General features: G+C 45.7%; 1 protein-coding gene across 5 annotated transcripts in view; it reads right to left on the bottom strand.

Moving 5' to 3' along the window:
* The window catches only part of KSR2 (kinase suppressor of ras 2), a 497,446-nt gene that overhangs the window by 86,636 nt on the left and 391,513 nt on the right, over positions 1-19,297 (bottom strand). For 4 of the 5 annotated variants that reach the window (XM_021923002.2, XM_021923004.2, XM_009181799.3 and 1 more), the window contains exons 8-9: positions 5,932-5,999; positions 2,285-2,409 (exon numbers count right to left, since the gene is read on the bottom strand). In XM_021923002.2, the coding sequence (XP_021778694.1) occupies positions 2,285-2,409; positions 5,932-5,999 (193 nt within the window). The remainder of the gene's footprint in view (positions 1-2,284; positions 2,410-5,931; positions 6,000-19,297) is intronic. The other variant, XM_021923003.2, reaches the window with a different exon arrangement.

The following is a 19,297-nucleotide window of genomic DNA, read 5'->3' on the forward strand; positions in this document are numbered from 1 at the left end:
ACTCCCTCTGCTCTCTGTCCTAATTCCTGACCTACAGATTCTGTGAGTATAATAAAAGGATGATTGTCATATGCCACTAAGTTTGGGTGGTTTGTTGTGCTGCAGTAGATAACTGGAACACCCCCATTTTACATACAGGAAAACTGAGGCTCAGAGAGATTAAGTTACTTGTTCAGTCCCACAGCTAATAAGCAGAGGAAGCCCTGGCTGGCTGCCAGGTTTGCCTGATTCCAGAAGCCAGCTTCACTCAACTGCTGAAATGATGCCACAAGGAGCCAGATGGTAAACGGCTTCGAGATAAAAATGGCGGGGGAGATAGCTCAAGAGAAAGGGGACACATGAGCTTTGTGGGGAGACATGGAAGGAGAGGTCAGAGATAGAGGAGGAACCAAATGATGCATGGCCTTTCAGGCTGCAGTAGAGTCTGATTTGTTTTCTAGATGCAATCGAAAGCTATTGGATGGTTTTTAAGCAGGGCATGGCATCATTCAAATTGCATTCATTAAGTATCACTCTGGCTGATGTGTGGGAAATGGATTGTGAAGGGGGCAATCCTCTCTCTGTGCGTTGCCAATGAATAGTGACTCAGCTATCACGATGTTCCTCTAGGACCTGAACACAGGTCAGTGCCCTCCTGATCCTTGGGCTAATGCGCTTTTTCCACTGATATAGTTTGGATATTTGTCTCCTCCAAATCTCATGTTGAAATTTGAACCCAATGTTGGAGGTAGGGCCTAGTGGGAGGTGCTTGGGTCACAGGGGTGGATCCCTCATGAAGAGTTTGGTCTCTTTTTTTTTTTTTTTTTTTTTTGCAGTAATGAGTGAGTTCTCACCCTATTAATTCCTACTAGAGCTGGCTGTTTAAAAGAGCCTGGCACCTCTCTCCCCTTGCCTTCCCTCCCCTCCCTCCCCTCTTCTCCTCTCACCTCCCCTCTTCTCTCACCCTCTCTCTCTCTCCCTCTCCCTCTCCCTCCTTCTCTCTCTCACACACGCGTTTCCTTCCTTCCTTTCGCCTTGTGATGCCTGCTTCCCTTCACTGTCCAACATGAGTAGAAGCAGCCTGTGGCTTCCCCAGAAGCAGATGCTGGTGTCAGGCTTCTTGTACAGACTGCAGAACTGTGAGCCAAATAAACATTTTTCTTTATAAATTACCCAGCCTCAGATATTCCTTTATAGCAATGCAAATGGACTAAGACATGTACCTTCGACATAATGCATGAAAGCTTTGAGATGCTTGGGAAATCACCTGCTGGTGGGTGTAACCTTTGCTTCCTACTGTGAAGCTGGGCATACCCCTGGGATAGATTTGGTACAGTCCCATCAGCAGATCAAATAAAGGATATGGAAATCATGCCAGAAATTTCTGGGCCACAACTGAAAGAAAGATGCACAGAGGGGCCCAGTGCTGACCTCTGTCTGAGGGTAGAAGCCAACCAAATTGCCTGTTGCTCAGAGCTCAGGGCCCCAAAGAAAACCCACCCATCCAGCCTCTACCAGAAGCTCAGAAATAGACCCCTATTCCTTGGAGGTCTGATCCGACAGATGTGTCAGAAAGCCCAGAACCATCTGCAAAGTTGGTCCTGGAAGATGGTGTTATAGTGTGGCAGGGTCGCCACCCAAATCTCATCTTGAATTGTAGCTCCCACAATTCCCACATGTCATGCGAGGGACCCAGTGGGAGGTAATTGAATCACGGGGGCTGGTCTTTCCTGTGCAATTCTCGTGATAGGGAATAAGCCTTACAAGATCTGATGGCTTTATAGAGGGGAGTTTCCCTGCATAAGCCGTCTCTTGTCTGCCATCATATAAGATGTGCCTTTCACCTTCTGCCATGATTGTGAGGCCTCCCTAGTCACACAGAACTGTGAGACCATTAAACCTCTTTTTCTTCATCAATTACCCAGTCTCAGGTATGTCTTTATCAGCAGCATGACACAGACTAATACAGATGGCAAAACCTGTCACAGAGCAAAGCAAGTGAGGTCTGGACCACTAACGAAACTCCTTTTAAGTCTCTCCTCCCATCCATTGTGCCTTCCTGGACACCCTCATCCATTCTCATTCCGACATGGCCTCTCTCTAAATTAGATTTCTGGCACACAAACCTCTCCACTGATTGCTGGATGTCCCTCAAGCTTTACTCAACACAAACATCACAGAATTAGGGAAGCTGAGATGGGTTGGGAGGGAGCGCCATACTTCCAGATCAACCCTTCCTCCCTCCTACCCCTCACCCAGCAGTGCCAGCCCCACATGCCCAGACCCAGCAGAAGCCCAGCCTTACCTTGTTGATTTTGTTGGTTTTGGGGAGCGTCTGACTGATGTGCAGGTCTGAATACCGAGGTGGCTTCCGTAGAGGGTTGTTGATGTCACATGGAACGGACTCTGTCCGGACTAACCTTGCTGGATCCGTAGGGGTAAAAACATTGATTTGGGAATTTAAGTATCACTTTGTCTTTGGTTATGCCAGGAGAGCATAGCTCAGATCCCACCTCTTAGGCCCAGCCTCTAGACTGGAGGACAATTCACTAAAAGTGATCATCGTTCTGTGGTGGGATCCGGGTATTCTCTGTGGTTTGCAACATATTTCTATTGTCCATATATGACTTTTGACAATTAAGATGATAATAATAAAACTAAAGCTATCAGGGTTTTAAAAATACCATAATTGTTTCATATTGGCAGACTCAAAATTCATTTTAAATACACGAGATTCCTGATTTCTCAGGGCCTGTGATGAGTGGAAAAGCTCATCACGGTGCCCTGTCCCTAACTTTCTAACCTCTGTGTTAGGATCATCTTTCATTACTTTTGGGATTTCTCAGGCCTAAGCAGCCTGCCGCACATTGAAACACTTTGTCCTAAACAACCCTGGATCCCTGAAAGAAAGACAGCTGTTCCAGGAAGCTAGGCACATAGTAGATGCTAAATAAATGCTTCCTGATCCAAATCACGTCGCCCAAGCCCCTCTCCCTTCTGTTATTTCTATTACTCACAGGAGAACACAGTAAGGGACAAAAATGAGAAGATCAAAATCAAATCTGATGCCTGGTATTGTTACTTGTTAGCTGTTTTTTGTTTTTTGTTTTTATTGCAGTGGTGAGGGGAGGGTGTTGGTTGAGAAGTTTAAGCTCCGGATTGACCCAGGGATTTCATTTCTCTGCTTAGCCTGAGCTGCCATCACCATGGAAACTGACTATATTTTCAACTTCCAACCAACAGAGAGAAAAAGCAAGAAGCTGGTGGATTTCTGCAAAGTTCAGTTTGCTCTGCATGTACAGACACCTGCCGCCTTTGAACAAAAGGAGGCATGGCCTTGAGGGTGGGTGGGAGGGAGCCCTTCTTCAAATGTCAGCCTCTGAGAGCCATCACCTTCCAACAGGCTGGTTCTGTCCATATGGGAATCAGCTGCTAGCAGAACCTTTTACAGAGGAGAATTTGGTGGGAGGCAATTTTTCCAATGAGGCTGACCCAAGGCAGGGTCTCAAGAGAGGTGAGAATTCAGGCTTTAAAATAGCCTCATTGAGTGTATACAGTTATTCAAGGAACAGATGGCTCTCAATTAAGGATGTGGGGTGGGAAGGGTAAGAGAAGGGAGCTGAAGACTTTGCCTTCACTTGCAATTTTCTGTGTTTTTGGAGATAAACAATGCAAAGATCATTGAAAGTTGGCTTTGGGACACATCACAGTGCTTTCAGCAGCAATTTGCCTCCTTCTTTAAGTTTCCCTTGGGTTCATTCTGAATTAGGGCAGATTCCCAGGAATATGTACTGATCAAGGCCAGGGGACATGGGAGTGGGAAAGCGGGAGGACAGGGAAGGAGGACTCAGTGTCCGATTAGCAAGTTGCTGTACTCTAAAGTTGCTCCCTGGTGATTTGAAGGCTCTATCCATCCTATAGATGAGGGGTTTGCAGGGAGGTGACCAGCATGAGTTTAGAAGATTTTAATAAACTGCTTACATTTAAAAATAAGCATATGGGCCAGGCGCAGTGGCTCACACCTGTAATCCCAGCACTTTGGGAGGCCGAGGCGGGTGGATCACTGGAGCTCAGGAGACTGAGATCATTCTGGCCAACATGGTGAAACCCCGCCTCTACTAAAATACAAAATTAGCTGGGCGAGGTGGCGTGTGCCTGTAATCCCAGCTACTCAGGAGGCTGAGGCAGGAGAATCGCTTGAACTCGGGAGGCGGAGGTTGCAGTGAGCCGAGATTGCACCACTGCACTCCAGCCTGGGTGACAGAGCGAGACTCCGTCTCAAAAAACACTAAGTAAATAAAAAATAAGCATTTGGCACAGAAAATTCTCTATTTGGGCTTTTGTTGGAAATGTCAGAAATGCTGGCAACGTAGGTCCACATGGCTGGAGTGGCTGGCTACCCTCTCTAGATGGCACTTGGGTTTTCCAGTGTCCTACAGCCCCATCTGGCCAACTTCTCTCATTTAGGACATCTACTTGGCCCTCGTAGGCATCTCAGTTTATGTCTGACTCCTGCTCCAGAGAGTGCTTCTCCACTTTAAGGTGCATGGGAATTCCCTGCAATCCTGTTTAAAATGCAGATTCTCATTCAGTAGGTCTGGGGTGGAGCCATAAATCACGCATTTCTTTTCTTTTCTTTCTTTTTTTTTTTTTTTTTTTTTTTGAGATGGAGTATCACTCTGTTGCCCACGCTGGAGTGCAGTGGCATGATCTCAGCTCACTGCAAGCTCCACCTCCCGGGTTCATGCCATTTTCCTGCCTCAGCCTCCCGAGTAGCTGGGACTACAGGTGTCTGCCACTACACCCGGCTAATTTTTTTTTTTTTTTTTTTTTTTAGCAGAGATGGAGTTTCACCATGTTGACCAGGATGGTCTTGATCTCCTGACCTCATGATCCACCTGCCTCGGCCTCCCAAAGTGCTGGGATTACAGGCATGAGCCACCGCGCCCGGCCTCATAAGTCATGCATTTCTAACAAGCTCCCAGGCGATCCTAATGCTGCTGGTCCATGGACAACGCTTTGAATAGCAAGGATCTGGCCTATGGTGTGCAGTAGAACTTTCTGCAATCAATAAAACGTTCTATATTTGTACCAGTATAAGCCCTTGAAATGTGGCTGGTGTGACTGAGTAATTAAATTTGTGTTTTTATTTGATTTTAATTAATCTAAATTTAAATAGTCAAATGTAGCTAGTAGCTACTGTATTGGGCAGCACAGGTCCAGAAAGTCCCTCAGGGATAAATTTCAATATGGATAATGGAGTTTGGGGGTGATCATCCCATTGGGCAAGGATCAGGGGAACTATTTTGAAAGCTGGACTACAAGAGTTCCCAAGACAGTGTCCCTTATAAGTAAGTCCTTGGCAGTCAGGGAAAAGCCTTTCCTTTCAGCCAGATTTGTCTTGCTTTTGCAGTGGAATCCTGGTAGTGGCTCTCCCAGGGCTGCTACTTCCTTGCCTGGATAGGTTGGCTCGAACACTCCTAGGGCCCCAGGAGACAGGACACAGATGGCCCAATCCAACAGGCCCAAGATGTACCCCTTCTCATACCTACTTTTGCAAGGCCAATTGATTAAATCTAGCGAACACACAATGGAAAAACATCCAGCCAGTGCTCTTTTTGGTGGGAAGAAAAGCAATGGGATTGGTAAACAGAAGAGGCTAGAAGTTAGCACAGGAGGCAGGATGAGAGAGCAGGGGTTAGGTGGGGAGACAAAAGGGGCTAAAGTGTCTGAGGGACCAGTAGAGGGGCAAGAAATAGAGAGAAGAGGCATAAGGGAGGATAAAGGAGACAGATGTCAGGAAGAATGGTGTTAGAGAGGAAGAAACCATGTGGGGAACTATGTGGGGATCAGGAGGTATTCAGAACCAACCCGAGTGGGACAGCTATGTGCGGGACCTGCAGGAGCCCCACCTCACCCCTACCCCTCGGGCAGTAAGTGTTAAATACTTACCTCCTCGGTGGATGATCAGAAGATGACAGGGTGGGGCTTCTTTGGTGCATTTGTTGTGGCACTTTAACCTGAGAAAGATAAAGAGAGAGAAAGATGGATAGGTGAATGGCTGAGTGAGTGGACAGGTGGGTGGGTGGATGGATGGATGGATGGATGGATGGATGGATGGGTGGATGGGTGGATGAGTGAATGAATGGATGGGTAGATGGATGGGGGATAGATGGGTGAGTAGATGAATGGGTGAATGGATTCACGGATGGATGGATGGGTAGTTGGATGCATAAATTGGTAGATGGATAGATGCATGGCTGGGTGGATGAATGGGTGGATAGATTGATAGGTGGCTGAACAGATGGATGGATGGTAGATGGATGAGTGGATGAATAGATGGATAAATGGGTACATGGATGGACGGGTGGTTGGATGAGTGGGTGGATAGATGGGTAGATAGATGAATAGATGAATGGATGGGAGATGAATGAACAGATAGATTGATGGCTGATGTGTGGATAGATGGATAGATGGGGAAGTGAATAGATAAATAAATGGATAGATGGGTGGGTGAGTGGGTGGATGGATGGATGGATGGTGGATGGGTAGGTAGATGGATAGGTGGATAGATGGGATGCCCCCAGTGGTCTGGAAAGCTCTGGGTGCTGTGGATACTAAGATGTGAGATGAGATGGGGCAGCTACTGCAAAGGCATATCCTTAGCAAACCAGGAAATTAACTCTGGAGACAGGCTTCTAGTATCCTACTCTCTCAGGTCAGTCTTGGGTGGTCCAACAGTGGATGGCAGCTGTTTTATTAGCATTGCCCACATGGACTTCATGTTTAAAAAAAAAATCAAATATCATGCTTTTCCCATTAGCCTGTATCCATGATCATCATCACAATTCTTCTCATCATCTTCCATTTACTTGAAGACTCATTTTATACTATGTCATTTAATCTTTATAACAATCTCACAAAATGGGCATTATTATCATTCCCATTTCACAGATGGAAAAACTGAGATTAACTGACTTGCCCTGACAGAAAACCTGGGTCAGTGGTCCCAAAGGTGGCCGCTCATTTTTCTTAAAGCCTCAAGCTGTAGGACACATTCAACCAGGGCTTCCAATTATAATGAAATCGGTGCCAGGTATTAAGTTTTAGAGGCATAAAGTTGAAGAGTTTAGAATGAAAATGTCTTCCTTTGAAAGGAGCCAAAGAGGACACCTTGTTCTTTCCCCTCGAGTTGCCTGACTTCACAAGGATGATAAAAATCACAAATTACTGCAGCCTGGCTTTGTCCTTTTCTTTTAGAGTTTTATGTCAATAGGATAGATACACCCTGTGGAAGATGCCATAAGTGCCCCATTCATATCCCCTTGAATTCTCTTACCATTTTGCACATACCAGCCTAACTTCCAGCAGCCAACATCTTTGCCAGATGGTGGCCCTCAGGCTGCTTGGAGATTTAGTATGAAAATAGACACAAATACTAAACTCAGAAGTAGGAACTTTACAGTTGCCCCCTACTCTCTTCCTGATTTGACAGTTCTCTTTAAAATAATGGTTTGAATATGCAGGCACAGACTCAACATTGATTCCTCCAATTAGTGTAGTTCAGTGGTTCTGAAAGTAGCGTCCTCAGAACAGCAGCATAAGCACCACCTGGGAACTTTTCTGGGGCCCCATGGCAGACCTGCTGAACCAGCACTCGGAGGCTAGGCTGTAGCAGGCAGCACTCTGGGTCTGAACGAGCCCTCTAGGTGAATCGGATGCATGCTCGGGTGAGAACCACCAGCCTAGCTGATTGTTTTGGAATATTTGTGCACAATTCCCCAGGTTTTCTCTTGTTTGGTCTTTCATGGTCCTCATGGGGCTCTGAATTCCTCTCTGAAAAAGTTAGACCTGGGACCACCAAGAGTGCAGCAGGGGAGCAAAGAGGGACATGGGCAATATGAGACAATGCTGAATCACAGGGTGAGACATAAGCCCCTCTCCAATTCTCTTTCAATCTGATGGCACCAGAGAGGTGTCTCCAACACGTGTTATGTCCAGTCCCGGATTTCGACAGGTAGCAGTATCCACAGGGAGTTTTATCAATGGATTTTTCCATTTGAAAATTTATTTTTTCCAGGTTGCCTTATGAGATGGTTTGCATATTTGTCCCTTCCAAGTCTCATGTTGAAACATGACCTCAAAGTTGGAAGTGGACCTAGTGGAAGGTGTTCGGGTCATGAGGATGGATCCTTCACAAATGGCTTGGTGCCTTCCCTATGGTAATGAGTGAGTTCTCACTCTGTTAAAGACCCTGAGATCTGATTGTTTAAAGGAGCCTGGCACTTCCTTCTATCTCTCTTGCTACCTCTCTTGCCATGTGACACCCCTGCTCCCCCTTCTCCTTCTGCTACGAGACCTTACCAGAAGCCAAGAAGATGCCGGTGCCATATTTGTACAGCCTGCAGAACCATGAGCCAAATAAACTTTTCTTTATAAATTACCCAGCCTCAGGTATTCCTTTATAGCAATGCATAACAGACTAACACACCTTATATTAATGGCAAGTGATGTTGATTTTTCATTTATAATAATGAGATATATTTTCATCTTTCAATAAATTTAAGTTTAAAAAGGCCATAAATAGAAAATAAGTAAAAATAGTAGAGCGGATATGTAATTATGATAAAATCATGACAGAGTGTTAGACAAATGTCTGAGTTAGACTGGGAAAAGCTGACTTAGACATTTTGGAATCTACAAAAAGAGGACACAGCTCTTGGCACCAGAAAGTCTAAGATGGTTGAAAAACATTTGGAATTGCCGTTGGTCATGAAGGACATAAAAACGGTAGGGCACTGAAAATAACAAGAACTAACATGTATGATGTGTCAGGTAATATCCTAAGTGCTTTACATCATTCATTTAATCCTCGTAACAGCCCTAAGAAGTAGCAATTATTGTTAGTCCCATTTTACAGAGTGAGAAACTCAGGCTCATCAAATTTGTATAACTTACCTAAGGTCAAATAGCCAGTAAGAGACAGAGGTCCCAAGCCCAACTTTTAATCACGATGCTAGATGCCTTCACAACTTGCACACTTTTTGCTTTATCATTTTGGGTGTAGGTGTGGATAAAGCAGAAAGTTCCCGGGAGCTATGACTACCTGAGTCAAAATGCCCTTCTCTGAGACAAGCCTAAGATAACACCTAATTCTTCCCAATACAGACGCTTGACTTGACAAGGACAATCAAAATCCCAAGTTACTGTGACCTGGCTTTCTTTGTCTTTTCCTTTTCTAAGATCCTCAGACTCTCAGACTTATGGGAAATATCCCAGCCCCCATGGGAAAGCTCATGATGTCTCAAAACCCTTATGCGGAGCTCTGCTAAACGTGAAACTGGCCTTTTATTCATTCAACATTGACTTGGCCTGGAGTGCCCCAGGTACTGGACATACACAATGAACAAGACTAATGCCGCCTCTCTGTTTATGGGGAAGGATGATAAATGTATAAGCAGATAAATCAAATAACTGCAGATGTCATAAGATCATGAAAAAATATTTCAGGGAAGTGGGATAGGGGGAATGATGGGGTATGAGGGGGGTCCTCGGGTAGGTGTCAAGGGTAGGTGAAGCCGAGTTCCGGCACAAAGGTTTGGAGGGCAGGGCATGTGTGGTGAGTTCAAGGGTTAAAAGTTAAAGGTCGACGAGGCTTTTAAAGTGATGAGAACTTGTAAAGTAAAGAGAACAACACGAACGGTGGGGACATGAGGAAGGGGAAGTGGCGGAGACCCCGAAAGCTAAGACAAAGGGTCTGCATTTGAATCTGCAGGTGCTGTGAAGCCGCTGAAGGTTTCTGAGGACCATGACACGGTCAGACAGATGTTTGGGAGGCCCTGAGCTTCGGGGAATCTGATGTCAAAGGGGAGTCAGACTAAGAAGTTTCTGCACTTGGAATAGCTGGACTCCACTCCAGAAATTTCAAGAAAGAATTATTTTCCTTTCCAACACCCCTACCTATGAGTCATCTCTAATAAACCCAGCTGGGAGAGTGCCTTGCAGATACAAAGAAGCCCTGTGGCTATCTCGTGGGCAGCACTTTGAATCAGGGGCATGCAATTTAATTTAACCTGTAGACCACTGCTAATCCAAGACAGGACAGGTGAGACTGCCCATGACCTTGGCCTGTTTCCTGTTCTCCTCCTTGGCATTTTTCCTCTCCAGAGTCCCTTGTTGCTTATCTCTGGCAGTAACGGGAAAGCCCTCCTTGACCTCTGTCCCAGGAGTGGGAGACCGAACACTCCTCCTTCCAGCCAGGGGCTTCAGAGGGCAGCATTGGCAGTGGAAACACAGCCTTGCTCATGCAGAAAACCCCAAGAGAAATATCTCCAATGCCCAGGCACTTAAACCTTGCATGGAGGTTCAGATGTCAAGAACGAGAGCCTGCACATCCAGGATCTGCTAATAGAGTCGGCAGGATTAGACAAGCCCTGAAATTACACAGACTCTGGAGAGCGAGGGAAGAGGGACCACAGCAAGACTTTGCAAGCACACTATGTCCCACTTAACAAAAACTGTTTTTCCAGCTGGAAGTGTGCAGCATTTTCCCAAAATATGACTTTTCCTTTTCCCTAACCGTGGAAGAAAGAGCTACTAGCATGTAATTTACCAGGAGACCACCTGCTTCAAAATTAGATTCCCAGGCCTCACTCTCCGAGGTCCTGATTGGGTAAGTGTCTGTTGGGAATGCAAATTTTAAGCAAGCACACGTGAAACTTGAGAACTACCGTATCAGAGGAATACATTCTACTTCCCAGATGAGAGATGTATGGGAGCCTGAATCTTTCAGAATACAATGTTCTCCTCCGAAAGGAAAATAGGGGGAAAGTATATAGAACAAACCTAGGTTCAAATCCTGATACCACCACTCCCTGGCTGTGATAACTTGGGCAAGCTCCCGATACACTCAGAGCCTCAGTTTCCCCATCTGTAAAGTGGGGACAATTGTAGCATCTTGCCTCTCTGGGTTGCAGTGAGGACTAATGATACAATGCAAGTAAGGTGCCCAGAACAAATACTTGGCACACAGTAGAATCTCAAGAAGTGGCAAGTACTATCTTTTTTATTATGGTAGCTACCATAATTATTGCTAGTTTGTGCAACAGCTTTCTACAGCAAGCCCCTAAGATCCTCTGCTGGAGGACTTTCTCTGGCTGGAAATATGGGCTGGCTAGAACACTTGGAGACCTCAACCAACTATAGGTGGGCATTGGTGGATGGATATTCCAGCCCCCTCTCTCACGGTTTGCATGACCCAGAGGCATGCTCATTTTAGGACTGCACCCCAATCCCTGCAAGCACCTGCTCTTCGATGCACCCATTACCAGCTGCCTTAACTCTCTGTCTAACTTCCCCACTCCTCTATTGATATGGCCTGGGATCATCTCTCAAATAAACCACTTGCCCTCACATCCTTGTCTCTGGGTTTGTGGAAACAGGGGAGCCCAGTTAAAATATCAGGATTATTAACAGAAATTCAGGGCATAAACGTGGCCTTCCACACGGCTCTCACACCAAAACCAAGCCTTCTGCCCCTTGACTCCTCGTGTGTCTCTAGCTGCCAGTCCTTTATGAATTTGGTTCTCCAGGTGCTCCATTCCCCAAGGAGGAAGGGAAGAGGTGGGTGGACACAGCAGACTGCCTCCAACAACATGAAAGAAGGCAAACCTCCACACCAGACGTGGGCCAGGAGGAGCTCCATGTTTCAAGATGGTGAGTCTGAAGGATTCCCAGGCACCAGGGAAGGTCCTATATGGTTCCAGAAGTGGTCAAAAGTTTGCACTTTGGAATCAAGCTGACCTGAGCCTAAATCACAGGTCTGCCCTTCCTAGCAGGGCAAGAGAGCATTTAATGAGAGAATAAGTAGTGCCACATAGGCACTAAATAGGTCAACGCTTTAGCAGGCAGGGATACGACCCACTCTGAATGCACGCAGGAAACGCCCTGCCACCCTCATAGAGCCTGCAAACTTGGAAAGGATTTATTGAAAACTTTCATTGCAAAGAGTTAACTTTTTTTTCTTTTAAATTCCAAGGTTTAATAGGATAAACTTCAGTTATCGGGAAAAGTTGCTTACGAGGAACATCTCATTCCCTCAAGGGAGCTGCTGGCTAAATGAGACATCGTCTCTGTCTGAAAATTAAATATGTGAATTCACCTTGAGGGCAGAATCTAGGTCTCCCTCAGGTTCCACCTCCCTTTCCTTTCCTCCTTCATTGAAAGGTGCCTGGTGCTTATTATCTGGTGGGTAAGTATGAGAGAGAGAAAGAGGAGGAAAGAAAAAGAACGGGTGGAGGGGAAATCTGTCAGGCACTGAGATTTAGAAACATTCTAATCCCTATCAAAACCGTTATTGAAAGGTCATTTCTATTTCTTATAAATCGTATCCCTCTTTGTTTGTGAAATGCAATGATGCCGCCTTCTTTCTTCCCTCCCTTCTTCCCAGTGTGGGGCGCGGGGGCAAGAATTTGACCAGAAGCAAACTGGATCTCCATGGGAACCGCGGGGGACACATGGTCTCTTTCACAAGCAGCTCTGCTGTTTTCTTGAAAGATTTGTCATGGCCCCCTGTGAAGCAGTCACAAGCCTAGAGCCTGGCGCGGAGCTGGGATTGGAATGCCGGCGTTCACAGGAGGGACAGGCAAGACGCCTCCTGGGGAAGACTGTCACGTCAATTTCTCACCATTCATTGGGCGATTCTAACCAATGGATGAAAATTTGCTCCAATCAGCTTCAATCTCTCATTTCTCCTACTTTTTCTTGTTCCACACCAGCTAACTTCACAATAATCTGTGTGAGTAGGGCCTGGGCTTTCCTTCCAGAGTGCAAATGGAACATTTTAAAAACCTGGCTCCTAATATCCAATTGAGGAAACATTCAGCAAGCACAAACTTTGAGCCAGGTGCTAAATTCCACAACCCACGTCCCCTGAACAGCAATCTCATAAGAGGTGGATATTGTTACACCCATGTAATATGTGAAAAGTCCTGAACACCTAGCTTTGTTGGCTTACTTTTGTTAATAAAATAGTGGATATCAATTTACGTATGGCTATGGAATCACAATATTGACCATGAGACTAGGAATAATAATGATTTCCCTCTACCATGTGAGATAAACTGTGTGAAATGTTTTACCTATATTTTAACCCTTATTAGCTTCTGTTTGTCTGTTTGTTTACTCTCACTGCAGATCTAATACATTCATTTTGCTCACTCATTCTTCAGAAAACAAAGTGATAAATCCTCATAGATGTGCCCCCATTGTGTAATCATGTGATGTATAACTCTGTCTTCTACGTGCATGTTTTTAAAACCTCAATTTAAGTTTTAGACTGCAATCAAGTTGAAGACTTGAAGTCTAAGACTCTTTTTAACTGTTATCTTTTCCCCCCAGTATTTTCTTTTGCTTTTTAACTTTTTTTTTTTTTTTTTTGAGACGGAGTCTTGCTCTGTTGCCCAGGCTGGAGTGCAATGGCACAATCTTGGCTAATTTTGGTATTTTTTGTAGAGACAGGGTTTCACCATGCTTGCCAGGCTGGTCTCAAACTGCTGACCTCACGTGATCTGCCTGCCTTGGCCTCCCAAAGTGCTGGGATTACAGGCATGAGCCACCGCGCCTGGCCTGTCCCCCTCTTTCTGTCCATGTGTTCTCATCATTTAGCTCCCACTTATAAGTGAGAACATGTGGTACTTTGTTTTCTGTTCCCGTGTTAGTTTGCTAAGGATGATGGCCTCCAGTTCCATCCATGTTCCTGCAAAAGACATGATCTTGTTCTTTTTTATGACTGCATAGTATTCCATGTACATCCATTTTTAAGTCAAGAAGACTGGGGTCCAGTAACAAGCTCAAGCTCAGTCATACAGATAGTAATGGGCAGAATTGGGACAATTCACCCATGCATGCCCACAAGAAAACACTGTGTTCCTCCTCTATGCCAAGGGCTGTGCTCGGCACTGGGGTATAATAATTAAATAAGACCAGAATTCTTTCTTTAAAGATCTTACAGTCTAGCAAGAAATGTACTGTCCAAGAATGTAAACCCGTCTCTTGTGGCTTCAAGCATGAACATCTTTCTACTCATCCTACTGCTCCCAAATTGCCTCTTAGAAATGAGCCCATCTGGATTTGAACCAGATTTTGGGGGCCTCATATTGGCAAGAACCACTTTCTCTCCAGAGGTCCCTACTGAGATCTACTCAAGCAACAAATATTTACTGAGCATTTACCATGTGCCAAGCACCGTGCTGGCCCTAGAGGTTTAAACAGTGAACAGTCCAGAAACGAGATGGCCCTGCCTTCAAAGAGTTTAAAGTCTGGTCAGGAAGACAGGCAGGTAAATAGACAAATACAACATAGTAGTATGTAATATGGTGTGACAGAAAAGGGCAGACAGTGGCACTTCAGATTTGAGGGGAGTCAAGGAGGGCTTCCTGGAGGAAAGTGGTGACTGAGCTGAGCTTAAAAGATAAATGAGAGCCAGGAGAGGTGTGCAAGAAAGATGCAGGCAGTAGCAATGGGGTGCAAAGACATGTCAATGAGTGGGCACATGGCCTGCTGCAGGGATTGATGGCTCAGGGAAGCTGGAGCTCTGGGCACGAAGAGGGGAGAGATACGAGGGGATAGAGGAGGAAGCAAACATGGCGCAGGGTCTCATCATGCAGCTGGATTTCGCCGAGAGCCGGGGGAACTAATGAAGGATTTTAAACCGCGAGGGGAATGCCGGCTAAGCATTTTGAAAAGACCCCCTCTGGCAGCAGAAACTTGCAATTAAAGGGCAGCAAAGTTCCCCTCTCATTATCTTCCCTACTCTCTGTACCTGCTTTCCTTTTCCAGGTCACCGCATTAAGTGTTCCTGAAGGCTTCTTGCAAAAAACAAAACAAAACAAAACAAAAAACAACGAAACCAAATCCTTGCCCCCTTTGCAGCAGGGCTTGGTTCACTGCATACCCCAATTGAGCATTCTGGTCTCATGTGAGTTCCCCTGTGGTCTCTTGTTTGAACCAATGCTTCTAGAAATGCCTCTGTATGCTCCAAGTGCAGGATAGCAAAACACCCTTTCCCTCACTGCTAACAACTCGGTGGGGTCTAGCTCTTTAGCCTATAGCCAACCACAATATAAATGAGCAAAGGGCGGGTGGTAGGGAGTATTGACATATAAATCAGACCTCGGGCTCCAGGGACATCACGAAAAATCACCAGGAAACCCCCAGCACTTTTCTCTCCATAAGAGAACACTGCAAGGGAAGCTGTACATTTATTGCTTGCTGTACCCTCCCTCCTCTCCTCTCCCCCACCTTCCCTGAAAAAGGAGAAAGCGACTGGAGAGTCTTCTTGGCTCTCTGAACCCAGAGATGTTCATCAGAACACAAAGATCCATTTGTCGTCTTTCAATTTAACAAAGGATGAGGGGAGCGTGGGGCAGGCTGGGGGTCGAATGACGAAAAGCTTTGGTCCAGGCTGGGATTGAGACCAGATTCTTATACTCTGTTCTGCTTGTTTAGTTAAAGGGCAAGCAGAGTGACACGTAGCATTTATTGCCGGCCTTCTGTGTAGCCAGCCTATGTAATGTGGTTAAAAGTCTGGGATCTTGAATCAGAGTGATCAGTGGGTTTGAGTAACAGATCCCCTCACCATGACACTTAGAGCCAGCTGTTTACTTCTGAAGGCCTCTGTTTCCTTGTCTGTAAAATGGGGGTAATAACAGACCCTACCTACTTTCCATAGTTGTGGCAAGGATTAAATGAGATCATGCATGTAAAGTGTTTAGCAAAATGTCTGGCACCTGGGTGAGCCCCCAATACATGATAGCATCATTATAATTATCATCATCATTATCACATCTAATCCCACCTCAGCCCCCAGTAGAATTATAAGCATCCCTCAGATACAACTATAATTAGACCTAAATTTTTGCTTATCATAGGTAAAAACGCATATATGGGATGATTAACTCCCATTATAATTATTGCAAAAACTGAAGTGTTTCTATTAATAGAAAAGTAAGTTCAAGATTCAAGCTGGTGATCTCTGAAATACTTGCTCATAATTATATCCTGCCAATATCCTGCCTGTTGTACAAACTCCCGAAGCTTCCAGGAACTTCGCAGCAGCTGCGACAGCAGCACTCATCATTTCCCCACTTTTTAAAGGTCTGGGTAAATCAGTGCAATGGTGGCTCATACTAGCCATGGCTTACTTCACACTTTTATCTCCTCATCACTTGTGGCTGCAGCTATTTTGCAAAAAAATAGGACATTTTTAGGTAAAACATATTTTGATGCAAGAACATAGGAGAGCAGAATGCACAGGGCAAGAGGGAAACCCAAGATGTGCTTGCTTTTGCTGTGTTATTGGACATTTTCACTTGGATTTTGATGTGTACGAATCCCAGTGAAAAGATCCACTAACACAGCAAAACTCAATTGAGGAGTGCGTGGCTTATTTAAGTAAAAATTAGTAAAGTGACTGCTTATATAAAAAGAAGTAGGTACGAGCATGTCTGGCCAGCTACTGCAGGCAGGAGGAAAGAGGACTCGTATAAAGGCCATGAAAACACCACTGGAATACACTGGAAATCTTGTGCTGGTTAACTCAGGCTTTCAAACAGCATGTCTTACCTTACTAGGGGACTGATCATGGGTCTCACTCCTACAGAAGTGGGCAGTGACCTCAACCGGAATGTATAAAATGTTTTTAGCTAGTAAAGACCTACCTCTATTATAAGGTGACCAACCTAGGCGTGACCGAAGGGTTTCTAGGCACTCTGGACTTTCAGTGCTAAACCTCAGAAAGTCCCAGACAAACTGGGATGGTTGATCACCCCCTAGTATAATAGGGATTATAATGCCTATATCACCCTATAATTATAGAGTAGATAACCCTGTAGTTCACCCTATAACCTGAAATATATATAAGGATTCACCCTACAAGTTGACTATTTGAGTAATGAGTCCAAGCACAGGTCAAGCACCTGCAAGTTGCCATTCTAAAACTGAATAATGCACAGCACAGTCCCATGGCTTTGGGATGAGTAGCTCTCTACTGTGGGCAGTTTTGACCCCCAGGAGACATTTGGCAATGTCTGCAGACGTTTTTCATGGTCACAACTGGGAGTGAGGAGGGGGTGCTACTGGCATCTAGCAGGTAGAAACTGTAGATGGTGTTAAACATCCTCCAACGACAGGACAGCCCCCACAACATAGAACTATCTGGCCCCAAATGCCAATAGTGCCAAGGTTGAGAAAAACTGAAATAAACCCTTTAACAAGCCTTCCAAGAAGTTGGCTGATTCAGAAAATTCCGAAAGAAGAGCAGAGAACCAGAACTACAGAAAAGGCGAAAATGTGCTAAAATTTTCCAGAACTTCGATGTTGCTTCAACCCATGGAAGCGATTTAGTGGGTCTGTTTCTTTTTATACTTCGCATTCATATAAAGTTGAGTTTTGCAATGAAATAAATGCTGAACAACATATTTAAAGATTCTAATTTGAAAGAATTCTCAAGTCATTATTATTGGGGCATGAACATATTTCATCACATGGAATGAATGTGTTAGCCTCACCGTACATCAGAGAGGTTTAGAAACCTTCCCAGAGTCACACAGTGAGGGAGTGGCAGGGCCAGGACCTGAACTCAGCTCTCTCTGCCCGCAGTCTGTATCCTTGCTGTTGTTTCACTGTCATAAGTTGAGTTTTGTAGAAGCAGATCCTGAAATGAATATTCTTGCAAATGATTTATTGAGGGAGTATGCTCAGAAGAAACCTATTCCAGCCGGGCACGGTGGTTCATGCCTGTAATCCCAGCACTTTGGGAAGCCGAGGCAAGCAGATCACTTGAGGCCAGGAGTTTGAGACCAGCCTGGCCAACTTAGTGAAACCCTGTCTCTAGTAAAAATGCAAAAATTGGCCGGACTTGGTGGTGGGCACCTGTAATCCCAGCTACTCAGGAGGCAGAGGGGGAAAATTGCTTGAACCCGGGTGTTCCAGGCTGCAGTGGGCCGAGATCATGCCTTTGCACTCCATCCTGGGCAACAGGGTGAGACTCTGTCTCAAAAAAGAAAAAAAGAAACCTATTTCATTGTGGAGGAAGCAAGGTCGGGAGTAGGGAGAAACCAGGCATGGATGCGGTTTCAGGTGAATGCAGTCTCAGCCTGATACCATGGGGACCCTGCAGGAAAAACTGTACCATAAAATCTATTTGTCAGCCGAGCGTGGTGGCTCAAGCCTGTAATCCCAGCACTTTGGGAGGCCGAGACGGGTGGATCACGAGGTCAGGAGATCAAGACCATCCTGGTTAACACAGTGAAACCCCGTCTCCACTGAAAAATACAAAAAAAAAACAAAAACAAAAACAAAAAACTAGCTGGGCGAGGTGGTGGGCGCCTGTAGTCCCAGCTACTCGGGAGGCTGAGGCAGGAGAATGGCGTGAACCCAGGAGGCGGAGCTTGCAGTGAGCCGGACCCACCACTGCACTCCAGCCTGGGCAACAGAGCAAGACTCCGTCTCAAAAAAAAAAAAAAAAAAATCTATTTGTCTCAAGGTAAGGAGGCTGGGATTTTGCAGCCCTGAAAAAGGTAGTCACTGGTTCTGAACTACCTGGGGAAGGGGGAGGGGCTTAGTCCCAGGTACCTGGGTGAGGCAGCTGCAAGGTACTAGCCATTTGCTGCAGCCTCTGTAGCAGCGGCTGGTCAAAGAGATCACTGGAAATCTGATCTGAGCACAAGACGGAAGTGGGTGAGGTAAGACTATGACCATTGGCCGCTGAGTTTATAATCACATCCTGTCTTCAAAGCAGAGGAGGAGTGCTCCTTGGTCCTAGGGAAGAATAAGCCTCCAGCATCTATGAAGTACTCTGAAATCCCTTAGTTGATCAGACCCTTCGAATCTAAGGCCCTGAGAGCAGATGACTCAGAGAATATCGCAACTCCTAGTGTGCGTTCCTCACTCTGCCACCCACAGGAAGGGTGATCTTGACACCAGCATGCTCCTCCCCATGGCCCTGTACTTGGCAAACAACCCACTCTTGCGATAATGAGAGCCTGAGTCCAAGACTGCTTTTCCAGGAGTGGGTCTGGATGGGCACTAAGCAATGCTTCCCACCCCCTTCCTGTCCCCTGCCTGGAGCATCAGGTAGCAGCAGCCTGAATCATGGCAATAGCTGGCCCAAACAAGCCAGGCTCAGTCCTGTGGCTGCAAAGCAGAATCTATCTCCACTCTCCCCCAGTCCCTGCCTGGTACAAACAATTGCAAAATATGCTCAAGGCCTTTAACGTCCCGGTCCAAGCTTTTGCTCAGTCTGTTTCCTCGGCCCAGA

Source organism: Papio anubis, chromosome 9 (genome assembly GCF_008728515.1).
Source record: "Papio anubis isolate 15944 chromosome 9, Panubis1.0, whole genome shotgun sequence".
Classification (NCBI taxonomy): domain Eukaryota; kingdom Metazoa; phylum Chordata; class Mammalia; order Primates; family Cercopithecidae; genus Papio; species Papio anubis.